The sequence below is a fragment of the Accipiter gentilis genome, chromosome 11 (genome assembly GCF_929443795.1).
Source record: "Accipiter gentilis chromosome 11, bAccGen1.1, whole genome shotgun sequence".
NCBI classification, from domain to species: Eukaryota; Metazoa; Chordata; class Aves; order Accipitriformes; family Accipitridae; genus Astur; species Astur gentilis.
Genome location: NC_064890.1, coordinates 1,712,266 through 1,730,405, shown reverse-complemented (window position 1 = coordinate 1,730,405; position 18,140 = coordinate 1,712,266). Strand labels below are relative to the sequence as shown.

The 18,140-nt window shown below is 47.0% G+C and overlaps 1 protein-coding gene across 7 annotated transcripts in view; it reads right to left on the bottom strand.

Annotated features, from left to right (window-relative positions):
• The window catches only part of NRF1 (nuclear respiratory factor 1), a 75,944-nt gene that overhangs the window by 18,677 nt on the left and 39,127 nt on the right, over positions 1-18,140 (bottom strand). For 5 of the 7 annotated variants that reach the window (XM_049813724.1, XM_049813726.1, XM_049813721.1 and 2 more), the window contains exons 9-11: positions 17,348-17,497; positions 15,953-16,110; positions 11,674-11,798 (exon numbers count right to left, since the gene is read on the bottom strand). In XM_049813724.1, the coding sequence (XP_049669681.1) occupies positions 11,674-11,798; positions 15,953-16,110; positions 17,348-17,497 (433 nt within the window). The remainder of the gene's footprint in view (positions 1-11,673; positions 11,799-15,952; positions 16,111-17,347; positions 17,498-18,140) is intronic. The other 2 variants (XM_049813727.1, XM_049813728.1) reach the window with 1 other exon arrangement.

The following is an 18,140-nucleotide window of genomic DNA, read 5'->3' as shown; positions in this document are numbered from 1 at the left end:
CTTTAACTTTCTGTGGGGAGATGGCAAAAAGTGCGCCAGTGACCGAGTGTCCCTGGAGCAGAAGGGGGTCCGCGCAAGCCATCAGAAAGCGTTACTCAGGGAGGAATTTGTACATATCAGGGAATAAATGAAGCCAAAGGATATGGGGAGTGGGAGGAACAAGTCAAAATCAGGCTTAGAAATGCCACCTCTGGCTTTGGAAAAGATTCAGAGGAAACCACTTCAGGAGACTTTGCTTTTTTTTGCAGCCTCATGTTGACTCACAGAAGCACATGTGTGCTCCTGACCTGGCAAGCGTGCTTTGCAGCGGTGGCTGGTGTGGCTTCAAACATACCAACCCACTGATGGACTCATGCAGCCAAAGAGATAGCAGCCTCCCACAGCAAGCAGAAGCCATCGTCCCGCTCTCATGTGCTGGCCTACCAGGGTCTGCAGTATGGGGAAAATAGGGCGATTCCCCTGCAATCTTCCTGCACAGCTGTTTACTAGCTGCGGATTACCGCTGTCACATGAGCTGCTTTACAGCAAAGCCAAGCTGTCTTCATGAGCTGAGAAGGTCACTGGGAGACAGGGGCCTCCAGGGACAAACACACTGCCCTCTACTGTGACTGTGATTTACTTCCCAGAGGGACGCCAGGCAGCAAGAAAAGCATTCCCGACTGGTCAGAGGGCAATGAAAAACGGTTTTACCTTCAAGCCCTCTGACCAGCTATTGTTAGGACTCACCCAGAGAAAGGGGAGAGGAGGGAGATCCCCAGGGGTTAGTCTCACGCTGTCCATTTACCAGGCTGCAATCAAGGTGCTGGAAGGCTGGAACAGTCTTTACAGTGACAAATTTACCTTCTCTTCCTTGTGTGCCCACAGGCGAGGGCATCCCACCAACCTTTTGGACAAGGCCACCCAAGCATAACCAGCTAAGGGATGCCAAGGTAGAGCTGCGTCTCCCCAAGCTCTCGTGCAACCTGCTGACACCTCAAAGCATAGATTAATCAATCCTATAGCAAGAAGTGTTGTCTTCTCCAAACCCAAATCCTAACCGTTGAACATCAGGGCCAAAGAAGAGGAACAAGTTTCACTTGGAAAAACAGAAGCCTGAAGGTCCAGTGTGGCCACTCAGGAAAACGAATCAAAACCTGCAATCTTCATCATTCTGCCATAGGCATGTCTGGTGGACAATGAAAACATTTCTGCAAGTGAGATCGCTCACGGGCTCAGTGGTTGCAGGACAGGGCTCTTTACTATGCCCCAGAGGCACAAGACAGATGGGGTTGTGCTTTTAGGCGTTAAAATCAGTCCTTGCTATGGAGATCCAATGAAGGGGATAAATACAGTCACAGAATGATCCTCTAGACATGCTCAGAAAAAAGCAATAGAGGAACTCAAGAGGTCAGACCCTGCTAAGAAAGCAGCCAAGGCTGTTTTCAAAAAGGGGCAGAGCCCTTTATAAAGCAAAGAAAACAAACAGCCCCTTGAGCAGTTTGGAGATGTCTAGTCCCGCATCGCGCGCCCGGGAAGTGGGAACGCACAGTCCGAAGAGGAGCACGGAGTGGGGGAGGCTGTGCTGAGAACAGAAAGTGCAAGTAGCTCCGCAGGGAGGAAACTTTGGTCTAATACACAAGAGCTTCGTAAACGGAGAGACATGCAAACCCTGCCTCAATACGCTGAAGAGCTGTACTTGGGGAAGCCCCAGCTTGTAGGTTAGCTTACAGGGTATTTCTCCTTCTAGTGGGGTGCCAGGCGGGGGGCAGAGTTCACAAAATCCATCTCATTTCATAAGATGCCTCACACGGTAACAACAGCTTGCTGGGATTTCAGCCAGCTTCCCATTTGGATCAGATTGCACCCTACGCCCACTGACAGCCATTAAGAGCCTGGAGCTCACAAACTGCCCTCAGGTCAGACGAGCCTCCATCCATTCAAAGCCTGGCAACATTTTCCACAGCTCTCCAGTGTACAGTGGGAGAGGGTGGCCTGATCCAGCCCAGCTCATAGTCACAAGAGTACCTGTTAGGGAAGGCAAGGACTGTGTCCTGCTGTCATGAAACAGCAGATTGCAGCCCAGTTCTGCTGTGACACAGGGGTGCAGGGGGATTAGAAAGCCCCTCTCCATCTGCCCTGATTCAGTGTAATCACAGGCTGCTCTTTCAATTCCCCAAGCCCTTGAATGGTGTAAGGGGTAAAAGCAGCATGGCACAGGTAGAAAAACAGCAGCAACATCCCCAGCTTTGTCTGTGGTCGCAGCACTCGCCCATCACTACACAGATGGGGACATGGGGACTCCATTTCTCTAAGCAGGAGGCCGGCCACCTTGCAAGCTAAAATCTGCACTGAAAGATACTACAGCTGCTCCACAGCAGGGACCATTGCCCATCCTTACCCCGAGGCAGCGAGGGGTCAGTTGGGATCAGTCGCAGAAGAAATGGTGCCCTACAACTCAAGATGCAAGTCTTGCTCCACTCTGGGAAGCAGCTCGCCATGCCAGTGTGCAAGGAGGGTGAGCTGGGACCTCTCATTTGGGATTGCCTGGAGGAGCAGGAGAATAAGCAGAGATTGTGACAGCAGGATGAAGTTGTCCTTGGTTGTCTCCTGCCTGCTGTTAAGCTGGAAGGTCTTCCAGACATGGGCTACAATACCCAACATCTCACAGGGCTCAAAAAGCTGCGGTGGGGGGCTGCCACACACTCAGCACAGGTTTGAATAACTGTTATTACAGGCAGAATCCATCACACATGAACTTCATCCTGGGAACACTGAGAAAGGACAGCAAAGCAGAGGCTGGTTTTGATATTGGCTTAATCTACCATCCACCAAGTTCAACACTTATGGGTTGGAAAGCTCCGATCCACCGTTGAGCTCTGCCAGCATAGAAATTCTCTGTGTCCAGCAGAAATGGTAAAAAACCTGCCTTCCCCAGCCTTATGTTGCCTGTGGTCCTTTTATGAGTACCACCACCCTATTTGCAAATGTGGCAGGAGCCCCATGAAGCTCTGCTGGTACAGCTCTGCCAACCAAGCCTCTGATCTGGGTTACGTTAGTCATGGAGGAAGAGGCCTGGAAAAATGACTCACTGGCATCGGCGATGGGTCAGGAGAGTGATGCAGGACCAGGCTTCACAGAGCTGGTTTTCTGGCTCCATCTGTGCCCTTTTCTTTAAGCCAAGAGCTATAAATAGAACAGCACCATGCTGAAGATGTGTAGGTTGTCAGGAGAGCACCTCCCTACCCCAACTTGGGGTCAAAGCACCGATCCCCAGATGGTGGCAGTAAAGAGGCAGACTACACAGATACCTCCATCCCTTCCCATCCCAATTCTTGGGCCAGAAACAGTGGCAAGTAAGGAGAAGTTTGTCTATCCAGTTCTGTGCTTTCAGACATACTTAGGGAAACATGCAAAGTATACTGACTGCCATTCCTTTCCTGCCCATATTCAACCTCATCTCTTTTAGACAAAAGGATCAGGATACACATCTCTTGCAGGCACCCCAAAACCACTGCTGTAACCAAACAAACTGGTGTAGGTCCAAAGTCCTTCTCAAATATCTAAGTCTTACAGTCAGGGTGCATATACATTAGGGAGATAAAAACCCCCACAATATATCACCAACAAAAAACCCCATCCCTCTCTCAAACAAAATCCTATACGCTTCTCAATCACGCATTAGTTAAAATGAGGACTGTACTCCATAAAGATGACCAGATCCCTTCCTTCTCCTGCTCAGTGTTCATCTTGGCTGAGCAAGAGTGGAGCTGTGCCGAGCTGCCCATCCCCATTAGCTTACACAGACGTCAGGCAGAACGCACCTTCTCCACAAGCAAGGGTGATCTCCGACCAGCCAGCGAGCCAAGAGCCGTATGGCCCATCACCCCCCGATACCCAGATTCAGGGATGTTAGCATGAGGGGACCAGCAAAGCTCAGGACCTCAGTAATGTGGCTGTCAAAGCCAGGTTGTTGGGGACTTTGTCACCATAAGTTGAAACAAATGCCTGGAATTTCATGTGAACATTGGCAACAGTAAAGTCAAATGAAAAGTCCCATTAAGAGATGGAGAAAAGCAAGATCCAGTGAATACAAATATATTCCCCATGCATCACTTCACCTGCCAAAAGGCTTGGCCTGTTTTCAGTAAGCGTCCTGCACTGAGCAGCTCTTTCTGAAGCCACGTGGATTACTGAGGGACTGCGAGATGAAGACACAGAAGCCTTGACAAATATCATACAAATAAACCAAATAAATAGGCTTCAAATTCAACCTAGAACGAATTTCTATTCAAGCAGCACATTCATTCAGAGTGTTCCTGGTCAGATCAACTTATTACTCTTTTGTGATGAAGCATCACCATGGGAAGGAAGCTCAATCTTGGGAAACTTGGGAAAGCAACAACCCTACGTAATGAGAAAATAAGGTCACTGCTGCAGGAGGAGAGAAGCAGGAAAGCCATGCCACGAAGGCCCTTGTTGAAGCACATCTCTGTAAGGAAGGCTATGGAAGACACAAATCCTGTCTGCTTCCTTAAACCCACGTTCAGCCCCAGCCCAAGTCCACGCTGCAGCTAGGTCAGGACATGGTGGGAACAGTATCTCCGGCACACAACATGCTCATGTTTCTATGCTTCCATGCATGAAGCAGCCACGTCCCTTTGCCTTCTCAGCCCTGAAGATCTCAGACCAAACATTCCTTAAAATCCATCTGCCTCAGTGAAGCTGAGCCTTTATGGGGAAAAAAAAAAAAAAGAAAAAGAAAGTTTTCTTCCTGACTGCTGCCCCCGAGATGGCTGTGTTTTGGCACGAGAATGAATGCATGCGTAAAACAATTGGGATCCTTCAAATATGAAGCTTCCCAACACAACAATTCAGAAGACAGACTGATGAACACAGTGTCACTAGATCTGAATTTTCCAAGAGAAATTCAAGATCAGCAGAAAGAACTTAAGCTTTCTGTTACTATCGCAAAGATGGGAACTGCTTTAGGTAGTAAGACCAGAACTGCTTTAAAGTATTGCAGCAGACATCAGGCAGCTTCTCTTTTTAAATTTATGGATAAAGAAGAAATCCTGCCCAGCCTGGAGTCGATACCAGACCTGCTTCCTCTTCCAGACCAGAACAAAAGGGAACATATTGCAACTATGCTGAGAGACGAGGGCTGCTGTCTATTTCTTTAAATGTAATGTTAATGCCTTGTAATCAGCTTTAATTTTTAAACAGACCCAGCCCTCCTGTCCATTTCCCCTAATTCAGGACACGTGGAAGGTAAATGGCCTATGCTTAAACCGGGACAGCATCAGCTGTGACAGCTGGAGAGCCTGTAAGTCTCAACTGCCTGATAACAGGAATGGATGTCAAAACTCACCAGGGGAGGGGAAACGGGGAGGGCAAGGGAGGTGCTGGAGATGCTGTAAGGTCATTGAGAAGCCAGGAGATAAGGCCAGACGGGGCACAGCTCATTTACTGGATGGCAACTCACTGAAAGCAACAGGACTCGAAGAAATGCTAGAAGTGATGAAACAGCAAAGGACTTGGCAGTGACTCCCTACCCCTAATGAAGTTGGCTTCCCTTTCAGGGTATTGCTAACACCATCACAAACACACTGGGGAAAATCTTTTAGGAGACAGCAACAGATCAAGCTAGGAACTGAGCAACTTCTGGTGTCTGCCCAGGACACTGCCTTCTCTCTTTGTGATCTCAAAGGCATGTTTCAGAACTAAAAAGCAGCCTGTAGACTTCATGTGAGACTTGGACACAGAATGGGGGCACAAAACCACCCAGGAGGCTCTCCTTGTGCTCCTCCGACACTGCTGCCTTTGCAAAGAGGAAAGAGACCTGTGGTACATTACAAGTGCTCTTTATATAAAAACATTTTCCCCCAAGGAAATGAAATGGCAGAGCCCACGAGCCTCCCTATCCCAAAAGCCAAACCGTACCCAGAAATAACCATTCTGCGTCTCCATCAAGGGACTTATCAAGGTCACTCAACAAGCCAAGGGAGGCCCTAAAGCCAGCAGCCCTCAAGTGCCGTGGCATCCACCTCCAGCCTCCAGTAAATAGAATTTACTCAAACAACCCAGACAAATTGTCTGTGCTGGGTTGTGCGAGGCTGGCTCCATGTAACATAACTGCACGTTGGCATAGGTAGCGCCTGGTTAGTTGGACCAAAGGGAAAATCTGGCCATCAATGCAGTACGAGCGGGACTTGTCTGAGCCACTATTTTTAGCCCCGGTTGGTGGGCAGACAAATCCTAATCGTCAGCGGCAGCCGCCTCGTCATCAGTCCCAAGATGTCAAACCAAAGCCGCACAGCGCCCATGACAGCCCAGCGTCATCAGGACAGCCTGAGCCGACTGCACCGCCAGCGCTGCCCGAGATTAGTGCCCAAGAGTAATGTAGGACAGCAGCAAAAAGCATGAGATCCATCATGATGGGTTTAAAGCCGCAAGGCAAGGCAAGGCAAGTCATGCCAAAGCGAGCAGAAATCATCTGTGCTGGTAAAGATCAGTGCGAGCGAAGCAGCGGTCTCGGGTCTTGGAAATACTTTGGCCCTCATTGTGCTGGAAAAGACCTAGCAGCACCACGCTGGCTGCTGGCATCAAACCTGTGGCTGGTGTCCCATGATCCCAGCACTGCATATTCCTCACCACCCACACCGGGGCTCCCCGGACTGCCAGAGGCTGACATGGAAAGGGTGCAGACACAGAGATGGCTGAGCTGCAGTCAGGTACCCCCTTCTCTACAGGGCACACGTAGGGAACTGCACATACTTGACATAGAATAAGCTCGTTTTAACTGAGGCTTATGCCAACATATTTTACTCAGAGTGCATCACGGCCCTGTTGCTGGCAATAATTCATTCATGCACAGTAACTTGTCCTCTAGGAAAAACTTCTTATTGCTCCTGGACATGCTCAGCACAGGCACCCAGGAAGTCACACTCATCCACTTCAGCTCTCCTTGCTGGCTGCCACCGGACTCTCTTTTCCCCTGTCATCTGAAACACATCTGCAAAAATTATTTTCCTCACTTCTCCTTCAGATTGGGATTAAATCCAATCTGTTTCAGGGCAACGTTTCATTAAAAAAAATCTCTTCCCACCCAGAAGACCCTACAAAAAGCTTGACACTTTCCTTCCTGTCTGCTTGGATGCAGGCAAGCTGATCTGCACTTTGCCAAGTTGCTTGCAACTCATTTGGGTCCATCTTCCCTAAAAAGGAGATCCAACAGGAAAAAAAAAATATTTCTTTTAAAGACTGATACTTGCAGCAGATCAGTCTTCAAGCCTCTCTCCCTCCCTTTTTTTTTCTCTCATGCAAAAAAGCCACCAGTTACCAGCAGATCAGTGTGCCGCACCTCCCCGTCCCAAGGCATCCAAAAGCAAGAACAGGCAGTTCCCTTCGCTGGGTTTGCCCGAAGTATCTCCCTCTGCTTTCACACTCTCTAGGAGACGCGCGCAGCCCAGGGAACAGGATCTCAACTCCTGCCTTCCCCTCCTGGATGTGCTTTCAACTGTAAACAGCCTACACAGAGCCCGACGGAACTGGCAACCGTGCTCCAGGCCTGGAGGTCTCCCCATCTCCCATCTGCGCAGCTGAAGGTGGAGACAGGTTTCCACCTGACACCTTACTGATTTCGTGCAGGAAGCTCGGCAGCCTCACCCAGAGCTGAAGGCTTTTCAGCATTTAAACCCCTTTCGATACAGAAGTCGCCAACTGGAACAGCTCTTCTGTGCAGCAAGTTCCCCGTCACCCTAAATGCCGCTATAGGCTTGTTTATCCTGTGCTAACTTGCAAGAGACGCTCCTGTACTGACGCCTTATTTCCTCTGTTTGCGAAAGCAGAGAGCTTGCTAATCCCCCTTTGCCCACGTCAAGAGTCCTAATGCTCTCCCCAGGCTTCCATCACAACTTAATAAGCCTGGCTCAGCCCTAGCTGTAAGCATGGCTCCCTTTGGTTGTATAGAGAATTGGGTTTGGATTTTTTGGATGACTGGGGGGATGGAGAAGGGCAAGGCTTACCGTAGGCTCCTCCTAGTGCCCAACTGTATTCCGCCACACCACCACCAGGCACATCAGTGCTCCCAGGAGCATCTCCAGCAGCACAGGGAGGAGATACATAAGTAAAACATGCTTTGGGGCCAGGAAAAAGAGCAGCAGTTGCTGATCAGGGTGCACAAGCAAGGACCCATTGGGTGTCTGGCTGTGCCTAGCTCAGGTCTGTTAAATTATTTCCCTGGTCACAGCTTAATTTCACATCTTCCACTGCCATTTCTCCTCTTCCCAACACCAGCTCTTTCCACCGTCCCTCCTTCCATGCCCTGTTTTGAACCCCAGCTGGGGCTTTGAGCATACCACCCCTCTCGCCTTCAAATTGGCCCTTAAAAATGCCGCATGCTGCGCAAAACTGCAATAACCCCGGGCTTGTGACGACACCGAGGCCATTAAACCAACCTTCCTTGGGCAGGGAGCCTGCTCTGTCCTTCACGGGCAGCACTGCGCACTGCTACAGCCCTGTGCACTGCTACAGCCCTGTGCGTGTACTGCTTAGGCAAAAGCTTCATCAATATTTAAAGATGAAGCCAGGAAGCCCATAGCCCAAGCAGCTTTCAAGCCCCCGATCAGATCAATGTCAAACAAAAGGCTACAGTATGAGGATGCTCCAGCAAGCGAGGCCCAGACTGCAGGCTGGCATCGTCACCTCTCCTTCCCAATGCCGATCAAGTTTCTCTCCTCCAGCCCCAGCAGGCTGGGACGGCTCCAGCACCGGCCCATCACACAGAGCTGTCCATAATGCACACCAAAAGCAGCCCCAGAGTGCAGAGTTTCCCCTTACCGGAGCATTTTCAGTTTCCAACCAACTTCAGAAATCAGTGCTGCTACAATCCCCTTCGCTTGCTTTGAATATTACTTTGCTTTAATGCCAGCCACTTAAGAACAAAACATCTGAGGCTCAAACCATGGGGTCATCAGTTCCAGTATCCCGACTCAGAGCAGATGCTCCAGAGTAGCAAGAAAACCATAATGCACTTAGCTAGTTTGACACTGCATGGGAGTAGGAGATCTTATTTCCCTTAGCTATAAATGTAACCGATCACAAGATTATCCACAGCCCTTTCGCAGTTCAGCCATGCTGCTGGGCTCCCTACTCCCTGCAAGAGCAAATTCAGCCCTAGCTTCTGAGACATCCACAAACATACAGAAGTTGCCTCTTTTTAGCCATCTTGGTTCTCTTGTATCACTTAATTATTATTCAGATGCCAGAGAATGGATGGGAAAAATACCATATCAAGATACAAACAAGCAATTTTAAAAAGAGGGTAATTACATCTAATGGCTAAAATCAGGAATGAAACACCTTACCTGACTCAAGCAATTTTGTGAAACTACTGTCTCCTTCTCCCTACCAATAAGATGGTGTTAAATTTATGTCCCTTCCAGGGAAAGTGGCAGGGGTAAGGGATTGGAATGCCTCAGAAATGACCTACAGAAAGAAGAGTAAGAGCATTCCTAGAGAGAAGTGTTTATTGGAAATATCAGCAAATTAAGACTTTGCAAGCAATAGGAAGCAGGGGGAATTTGCTGCTTAATACCATTACAGCTCTGGCACTCATTTCCCCCCTCTCCTTCCTGCAACCAACTGCACCAAATCACTCCCCATTTCACCTCCTCCCAACAGAAGGGCATGCAGAGCTGTTTGTCCCCACTGCATCAAATAACCAAGCACCGGTGTCCAGGAGGATGCTCACACTCACACCCTGGGCTTCAGGGTACAGAGAAGGCAGACAAATCCTCGGCAACGGTGCCAATGCTGAAAATCCATCTGCTCTCCATCCCCAGACAGAGACAGCAGGAATGGATACCAACATCTCCTCCATCCCTAAGGGAGATATATTAGCTGGTTACGTAATAAAACTAACAGCATGGCGCTTCCAAGGACTACCGCGCCAACAAAGCCCTTCCCCTTAATACCACCGGAGATTAGAGCAAATCGAAGAAGAGTGGAAACAAGGCGAGGGGCTGCGGGCAAGGTTTTGCACAGAGGAAAATGCTGCAGTCTCTCCCCTTAATGCACTCTAAATCCCATCTGATTTCCAACTCTGATGCTAAAAAAAAAAAAAAAAAAAAAAAAAAGAAAGAAAGAAAGAAAGAAAAAAAGCCCAGCCTGCATTAAAATGATATTAATGCTGGGTGAGTGAGGTAGAGTGACTCAGGAAGGGTGTGGAGGAGGAAAGCTGTTTAGGGGAAGCATCCAGAGGAATCTAGACCATGAAAGCATTTTGGAAGCAAACCAAAGGGAGCCAGGGGTGCAGATCTGCTAGAGGATGCTAACGTGCTTTTACAAATCTGATTAGTTGCTGGTTTTGAGCATCCAGGGTCAGATCCTTCCTTCGATAAACACACATCACTTATCCCCCTCATGCCAGGCTGCCGGCAAAGCGTAATACAACACAACCCTACTCTTCCCTCTCAATATCAGATGCATTCCCAGCTCTAAGGATAGGGTTTTCACTTCATTTCTGCTCCCTCTTCAGGCTGGCTGACTCCACAGCAAGAGACACCAAGTCGAACACCCCAAGTAAAACTACTTTTCCCTCCACTGCCCCATTTTCGCTGCAAACTAAATATTGATATTTCAAAAGGAGTGCATTCCTTATGAGATGAGGATTTTGATGGAAGTCAAACTCGATGTCTCACCTAGCCAGATTTCTGCTTTACATGCAAAGTGACAAGGCAAGAAGTCATCGCTCTGCCACCTGACTGCACGTTTGTTCCCCCTTTGACAGTTAGCCCCATCCTCCAGGCGACATTTCTTTACAATGTCACATTTTGCAGCCTTTTTGAGCTTTTTTTGACATACCTCCTTCCATTTAATTGAAATAACCAGCGAGTTTCATCTCTGAACTCAGAAAGCGTGGTAAAGGCATCAGGCAGAAGTACAGTGCAACTGGAGGCAGTGGATGAGCACCAACTAGACATGTTCATACGTTCCAGTATCACCTCTTGAACCGGTTTCTATGAACTTACTGTTTTATTCACTATGAGCTTAGTTTGAATATCTGCAAAAGTCATCAGACTTGGCAGAAGAGACATCCAGATAACGGGTGAGAAATGCTACAGAGAATCCCTAGAACTACGCAATTGACTATGGTGGCAAGACGGAAAATAAAGCAGGAGGCAAACAACCTGAGGCTGACTGTGTCATCCAAGCAGAAGAGTGATAGTTGCTCAAGAGCAGCCACCAAGCATACAAAAAAAAGTCTTGAGAAAGGAAGGAAATGAGTGGGTAATAAAACAATGTTCATACTCTCCGCCACTTCACAGTGAAGCGTTTTGGAGATGTGTTTATTATGGCACTGACTAGTTATGCTAGTTGACCAAGTCTGGTCCTCCCTTGTCCTACGCACTGTACAGATACAGAGTCAGGAGCAGTCTTCCCACCCAAAACTGAGGTTAAATAGCAAGCTGGCAGAAGAAGGAAAAGAGCAGAGCCACCAGCACTATGGCAGCAAACAAGAGGTTAGTGCTACCATTTTGTTCTGGGCCTTTAGGTCATGGCCTAGTCAGTGACTATGTATGAGGCAGAACTATTCTACTAGCGAAAACTTGACATTTCAAGTGGAAGAGAGGAAAAAACCCTAGCTAAGAGCAAAGGAAAAAAAACAAAGTAAAAACTTTCTGGCAGCCTTACCATTGGCATCTTGGACTCCGGTAAGCGCTCCTACTGCTGCTGCAGTTTCGCCAGATAGGACAATTTGTCCTCCACCTTGAAGAGTGGCTTCAGCAAGCGTGGCTACTGCGTGGGCAGCTGCTTCACTGTGGGCACAGGAAAGGAGAAAGAAGAATTAGGAAGACCAAAAAACCACATCACTCCACTCCAGTAGCATCGATTGTAACCAGGCATCACATGTCAAGAGAACAAATGCAGAAAGGAGGAATCTTACTGGGCCCAGATGAAGTTATCCAGAGCAGAAAGTCTACACTGGAGGAGGAATACATGGGAAGAAGGTGCTTCCACTGGCTTTTTTCAGCTTGCAGATCTCTTAGTCAGAGCATCCTGCCTTCTTACCTTTGCATCCTATTGCTTGGGACTTTACTAAAAGCTTTTGGACAATCTGAGTAAGTTTCTGGTAAAAAAAATCATTCTTTTGGGTCTTGGTCTCTACAGATTTTAGAGCTCTGCCCTTCATTACTGATTCAGCCAGTTCACCTTGTACTGAAACAGGCCCAGAAGTTTACCATTACCAGGATCACATCAGCAGCCCTGTATTTACCTAAGATGGAGTATTTATCCTCAGCCAAGTGGTTTAATAATTCTTTTTAATGAGTGATCAGTAGCTTAGCACAGTATTCTTAAATTTCTTCATACGAATGAGGTCAGACCAAAGGTCCTTCTTGTGTAACAACTGTGAGAACAGCCAGTATCAGATATTTAGGAAGCAGTGTGCATGATCCTTCCCTTCCTACACCCTCTCAGCTTCCGACGGTCGGCAGTGTATTGATTTCCTACATCAGAGACTGCATCTGGACCATCAGGTTTGATTTGTCTAATCCCCTTTGAAACCCTTTTATACTTTTTTGTTTCCACAACATCCTGTAGCAATGAGTTCCACATTTAATTAGATGCTGTGTGAAGAAAAATTGCATTCTGGTAGTCTGAAAACTATTGCCTCAGTCTGGCTGAGCAGCCTTTAAGTCTGATACTGTGCGAAACAGAAAATAACTGCTCCCTTTTCGTTTTCCTCATGATTTCATAGACTTCCAGTGAACTCTTTCCCAAGCTGAAAAGCTATAGTCCATTTACTGTGCAAGGGCTCTTCCTGGCTTCTGATCACTCTTGTCTTTTCCAGACTTTTTCTAATGTAAGACATCTGTTTGAGGGGGGTGACCATTTCTCACACTATTCAAGCTGTAGACACACCATTAGTTAGTCCAGGGGCCTAATCTGGGCTTGTTCTCTATGGCTTTCCTTATAATTCCTAATATTCAACTTACTGTTTTGACAGTATCTGCTCAGCAGTGACAAACTGTTCCTGGAGGATAGTCCCCTGAATGCTTTCTGAATGGTAACTGGTAGCATACAGTTCCTTATTGGGTATATACAGGAGATATTTCTTCGTATGTGTATCACTTAGCATTTCTTGATATTGTATTTTATTTGCCTTTTGGTTGTATAGTCAGAGTGCTGTGAGCATCCTTCAGCAGCTGTCCAGATTTCTCCAGACCTGTTGGATGACTATTAGCCACTTCTGGTGACCTACTGCTAGTCACAAAATTATTCCAAAGCCACCTCCTTCCTGCAGCTGAATCTCCTACCATTTTTTACCTTAATGAACTAAAAAAGTAGGTATTTTCTTTAGCTTCCCCGAGGATGCTCTTCCTTAACTGCCCTGCTCATTCTCTGGTAGACCAATTGACTCAAATATTTTCCAAGTACTTCCTATTCATTCTTTCTCTTTCCTAATTTCCTCCTTAGATGCTGTACACTTTCCAACTGTATTCACTCAGGGTGTATTTTCATTTCTAAATAGCCCCTCTGTCTCAGAGTAGCTCTTAAACACTGTTAGTGAACCAGAACATTTTCTTGTTCTGCTTTCTTACTCCCTTTGGCTAATCTCTCTTCTGAACCTGCAGCTACGTGAAGGCAGTTACACTGCAGGAAGGCCAACTACAACACAGCAAACCTGGGGTAAGCATGGATTTACTGGTGTAACCCTGTTTCCCAGACTTCACACAGCACTTAGTTGAATCCACTTTCAAGGGCAATTGAGCATTTTAATAATCTGTTACGGTTGCATCCCTGAAAATAATAATGATCTGCAGCATAAAAGCTTTTTCCAGTTACAGTGTGCGCCACAAACATTAATTGGTCCAAATCAATGAATTAATTACCCACCTCCACTTTGTCCTCTTTTACTAGAAGGCCTAATACTTCCCATCCTCAAACCTGACAGAGGTTGCGTCATCCATCACGTCATGCTGTTGGCAGATGTACTGCTCTACGTGGGGCTATGAAAGACTCTGCACTCCATCAGCAGCCATTGGAACAAGATTCAGAGATGGCAGCTTTCAGCTAAATTAGGCATAAAGTTTCCAGAGCTGGGATGAGCCACCAGCTTTCAAGGACCAGAGCCTTGCTAAGATCTTTCTACAGGCAGGGGGAAGACTGCAGTCCTACAGCTGAAAGCTACAAGGAGCATGTTGTGGCAAAGGAAAAAGTACACTTCTTCCACGTGGACAGGTGTTGGAGGACAGTCACCTAGAAAGGTCTCCAGCACTACCATGGTCAGTAGACAAAGAGGGTGACAACAAGCTGGGAAATAAAACACAAGGTCCCTCACTCCCACTGCAATGCTGCCACAGCCTTCGCATCTCTCCTGAACTACAAGCTGTTTGAACAGACTTATCACAGGGCTTTCCTGGGTATAAACACAGCTGATCCTGTCTTGAGGCACAGTAGAGACTAAATGATTTGTTGAATGTTCTTCCATTCATATTTTCTAGGAAACTCTCTTTAGTTCTAACAACACTTCTTTTTATTAAGGATTCTGAATTTCTTTAGCTAATACAGGGAAAGGAACAGCTCATTGCAACCTTAAGAACTGAAAGTAGTAGTGATGGGATGAAATGAAAATCAAAACCCCACTGATGTTCTAGTCCAGAAAAACTTTTTAAAAAAATAAAACATAGAAAAATCTATTGCCTGGAAATGTGCAGGATACAAATCCTGCAAGTCAGATTCTGGGAGGCAGGGCTTTTTCCTGCAACTCTGTACCTAGTTACTTTAGCTTTTCTTCTTACAGCGTCCTAAAAAGATCACTTGTTTTCAAAAGTCAATTTTACAGTGAAACTATTAGCAAAGTCCCACCTACTTAAGCAACCTCATATGGTAGCAGAAAAGAACATATCTGATGGACCTGAATCTGGACCACAAAGAGAAGAAACAGTTCTATGTGTGGTTGTGATTCAGCTGCAACAGCAATTTGGAAGCAAGATGTTGAATGCCCCCAAGATCAAGGTGACTGCTTTAGTAATTTGTGTATATAACAAGGTCTTGGAGCTTTACTCTGACCATCAGCAGTGTGGAATTGTGCCTTGTCCTAACTCACAGCTGCTCAGTCAACAGCCTCTAGACCAGCATCCTGATTTGAATGAAGAAAATATTTTGTCTACACCTCAGCAGTGTGAAACCTCCCATGCTGCTGGGGCCAATGCTGTGTTTCCTATGGTCCTCCTGCTCTCTCAGGGTGCAGCTGCGGTGTGCCATAGCCACTTCCAGTTTTTAAGAACAGCAGGCAAAGCTTCAGCAACTCACCAGAGCTGAGCAAAGACACTGCTACCTGCTGCATGAACCTGTAGAGAACTACACTGCAGATCTTGGTAACCTGAGTACAACTAAAAAATCTAACAAAGCTCGTTCCAAGATGAAGAGGCAACATTACTATTGCAGCTCATTCACCTTCTACTTCAGAAACATGTTTGGGAGAAACCCCCAAAACACTGGCCTCTGGAAGAGATTCTGGTTTCTAAAGAAAGACCGTACTGTCACACCACAGGGAAATTCAGCATTAGCCTTTTGGTAAGAAACCATTAATAATACTGAGGGAGACCCAGACCAACATACTTAAAAGGTGCTATTAGCACATCATGACTCTTGCTTGCTTAGCAAGCTTAATTCTGTAACTGGACCCTTGCTATACAAATAAGATCATTTAGAGGGTACAGTTACTACCCATCTTTTCCTCTTTCAGGAAATTTCCATGTCAGTGTTCTTCTATGGTTACAGTGGAAATCAGGAAACCGTTCTGCAGGAAACTGTCCTGCAGACACCTGGACACGGGCCGACATAGGAATTTGCTAAGGAAAAGCCTCTACTAGGACTTTACACAGTGGTCTTTGCACCATTAGAGTGAAAACCTAGAAGGAAATGTCATGCACACATGTTTCAAGCCTTCATCTCTCACCCATACCTGTTGAGTGCCATGGTAACAGTGGCTCCTTGTTGCATCTCCTGAGATGCTGCCACCGCTGCTTCTGCTAATGATGCCACCGCCTGCGTGGCCTCTGATGCCTGCGTCGTCTGGATAGTCATCTCACCCCCCTGTAGCGTTGCCCAGTTCTGCTCCACCTATGGGGAAAAACAAAAAGAAAGGCCCTAGGATAGGATGTTATCCCATGAATGCACAGTTGCTTCCTAAAATGAAAGCCAAATAGTTTCAAGAGGTCTTTGCAGAATCCTGCACATGCTCTGACTCTGACAGACAGGGAAAAAAGAGAGGAAGCCTGGGATCCACCTCAGAACATTGCTGGATCCTGCAACCCTCTATCAGCCATGAGTGAGTTTCTCTAGTCAGCCCATGATTTTAGCTGCTGTTCTCCATATGTTCAATCTTCAAACAAGAACCTTAGTTTTCTCAAGGACATGGAAAGTGTGCCCCATAAACATCTGCAAAGCCCCTCAACCTCCCACAAATCCCTCTTGTCCAGCCACGTCCACAACAAAATGGGACAGTGTTGATCATTGCTGTACTCGGATCACTGCCTGCCAGCCTGGGCAGTTTATTAAGTAGCTTCCTTTCTGCGGTGCTGGAACCCCAGTGTGGATCACGTCCCCAGGGGAAATGGGCTGCGCTTGCCTCACTGTTTCGATTTGGCTGCACCCATCCTCTGTCATTTTGGCAAACAGCCCATGTTTTCATTCAGGATTTATTTGTACAGGACTTGTGAAGTTGGATGGGTTTGAGCAAACTTTGGAATCTCTTTGTGTTGCAGAAATATACTTAATAAAAGAAGATGGCAGATAGAAAGTACTCTGTTCATATATTTCAGGTACTTTCAACTCCCGTACTTCAGACCTTTACGTAGATAGGTTTCATATTACTTAAAGTTCACCCTGTCTTGGTTGCTCATTTTCCACCTTGCCCACATTTCTCCATTTGGGACTTCACAGCTCATGAGATAATGAGTGTACGGCCACAAAATCCACCAGGATGTGAACTAGAAATAGGCATTGGACCAAAAAAACTAAAGAAGTGGAGCATGAAGGCCCATCAGCTGACAAACCCTACTGGCTGCTTTGCAAGATGAAGATCTTCCCCCACCCTCCCATCACTGTTCTCACCCCCATAAATGTTTCAGGCCACTCACCATCTTGCTGAGACTCACAAATAAGAATGCCGTAGAAGGTGATGACAAAAAAAGCCCTCAATTTGTTAAGATGGAGAAAGCTAAAAAGTCCATAGAAGCAGAGCTGGTGCAAAGGTCCCCACAAAAGGACAAATAAATTTTGCTGCCCTTGTACAAGAAAAGGGTTAGTCCCATCACAGGATGGAGAGGGAGAGAGAAGCTGTCGCGCTCTCACTCACATCTGCTATCACACACTCTTCAGCAGCTGCCAATCTGGTTTTCCAGCACTTGGGCACAAGCAAAGCTGGCACTCGTCGTAGCTCTTTAGCCATCCCCAGCCGTCTGACGTTCAAGGCAACTGCTTCATTCTCCTGTGCCCAGAGCTGACCCTGGGCAGAAGGATCCAAATTAGGGAGGAAGCAGTGATAGTGCATTGCAAAAAGGAGAAAGGAAATTGATTTTAGAAAAGGCAACATCTTTTAGGAAAGATGCAACCAGGTTTGAGTGCCCAGAGAGGAAGAAGTTGCAGATGGTAGAGAACTTGAGAGAGTCGAATTGAGTTTGTGGTACTTGTTAGCCACCCCAAAACTGAACTGAAGCAAGCCCGACCTGGGAAAGGCACCCTTCCCACCACCATGCAGAAGAGGAACAGACATACATTTTTTCAAATACATGGCAACACACATTTGAGCGGTAAGGCAGGTCTCCACTGTGACATACAGTGCCCCGCAAAGATGCCTAAGCTGTTTCAGAACAGGGACGGAGTAAGGCCTCAAAAGGAAGGGGGTCTCTCCAGGCCCTTCTCCATACTAGCAGGAAGGTTGTACTGCTAAGGTACTAGTAAGCATCCCTGCTCCATGCTGCTCAGCATCCTGTAAACACATCGATTTACTCAGAGCTAACTCAGATCTTTACACAGCAAGAGATAGCAGGACAAAAATGTCCCTAGAGAGCCTGCCAGCAGGCTGTGGATCTATCTGTGCAGAGAAACAGCACCCATCCCCAAAGCAAGTTTACTTTGGTATGTTTGTT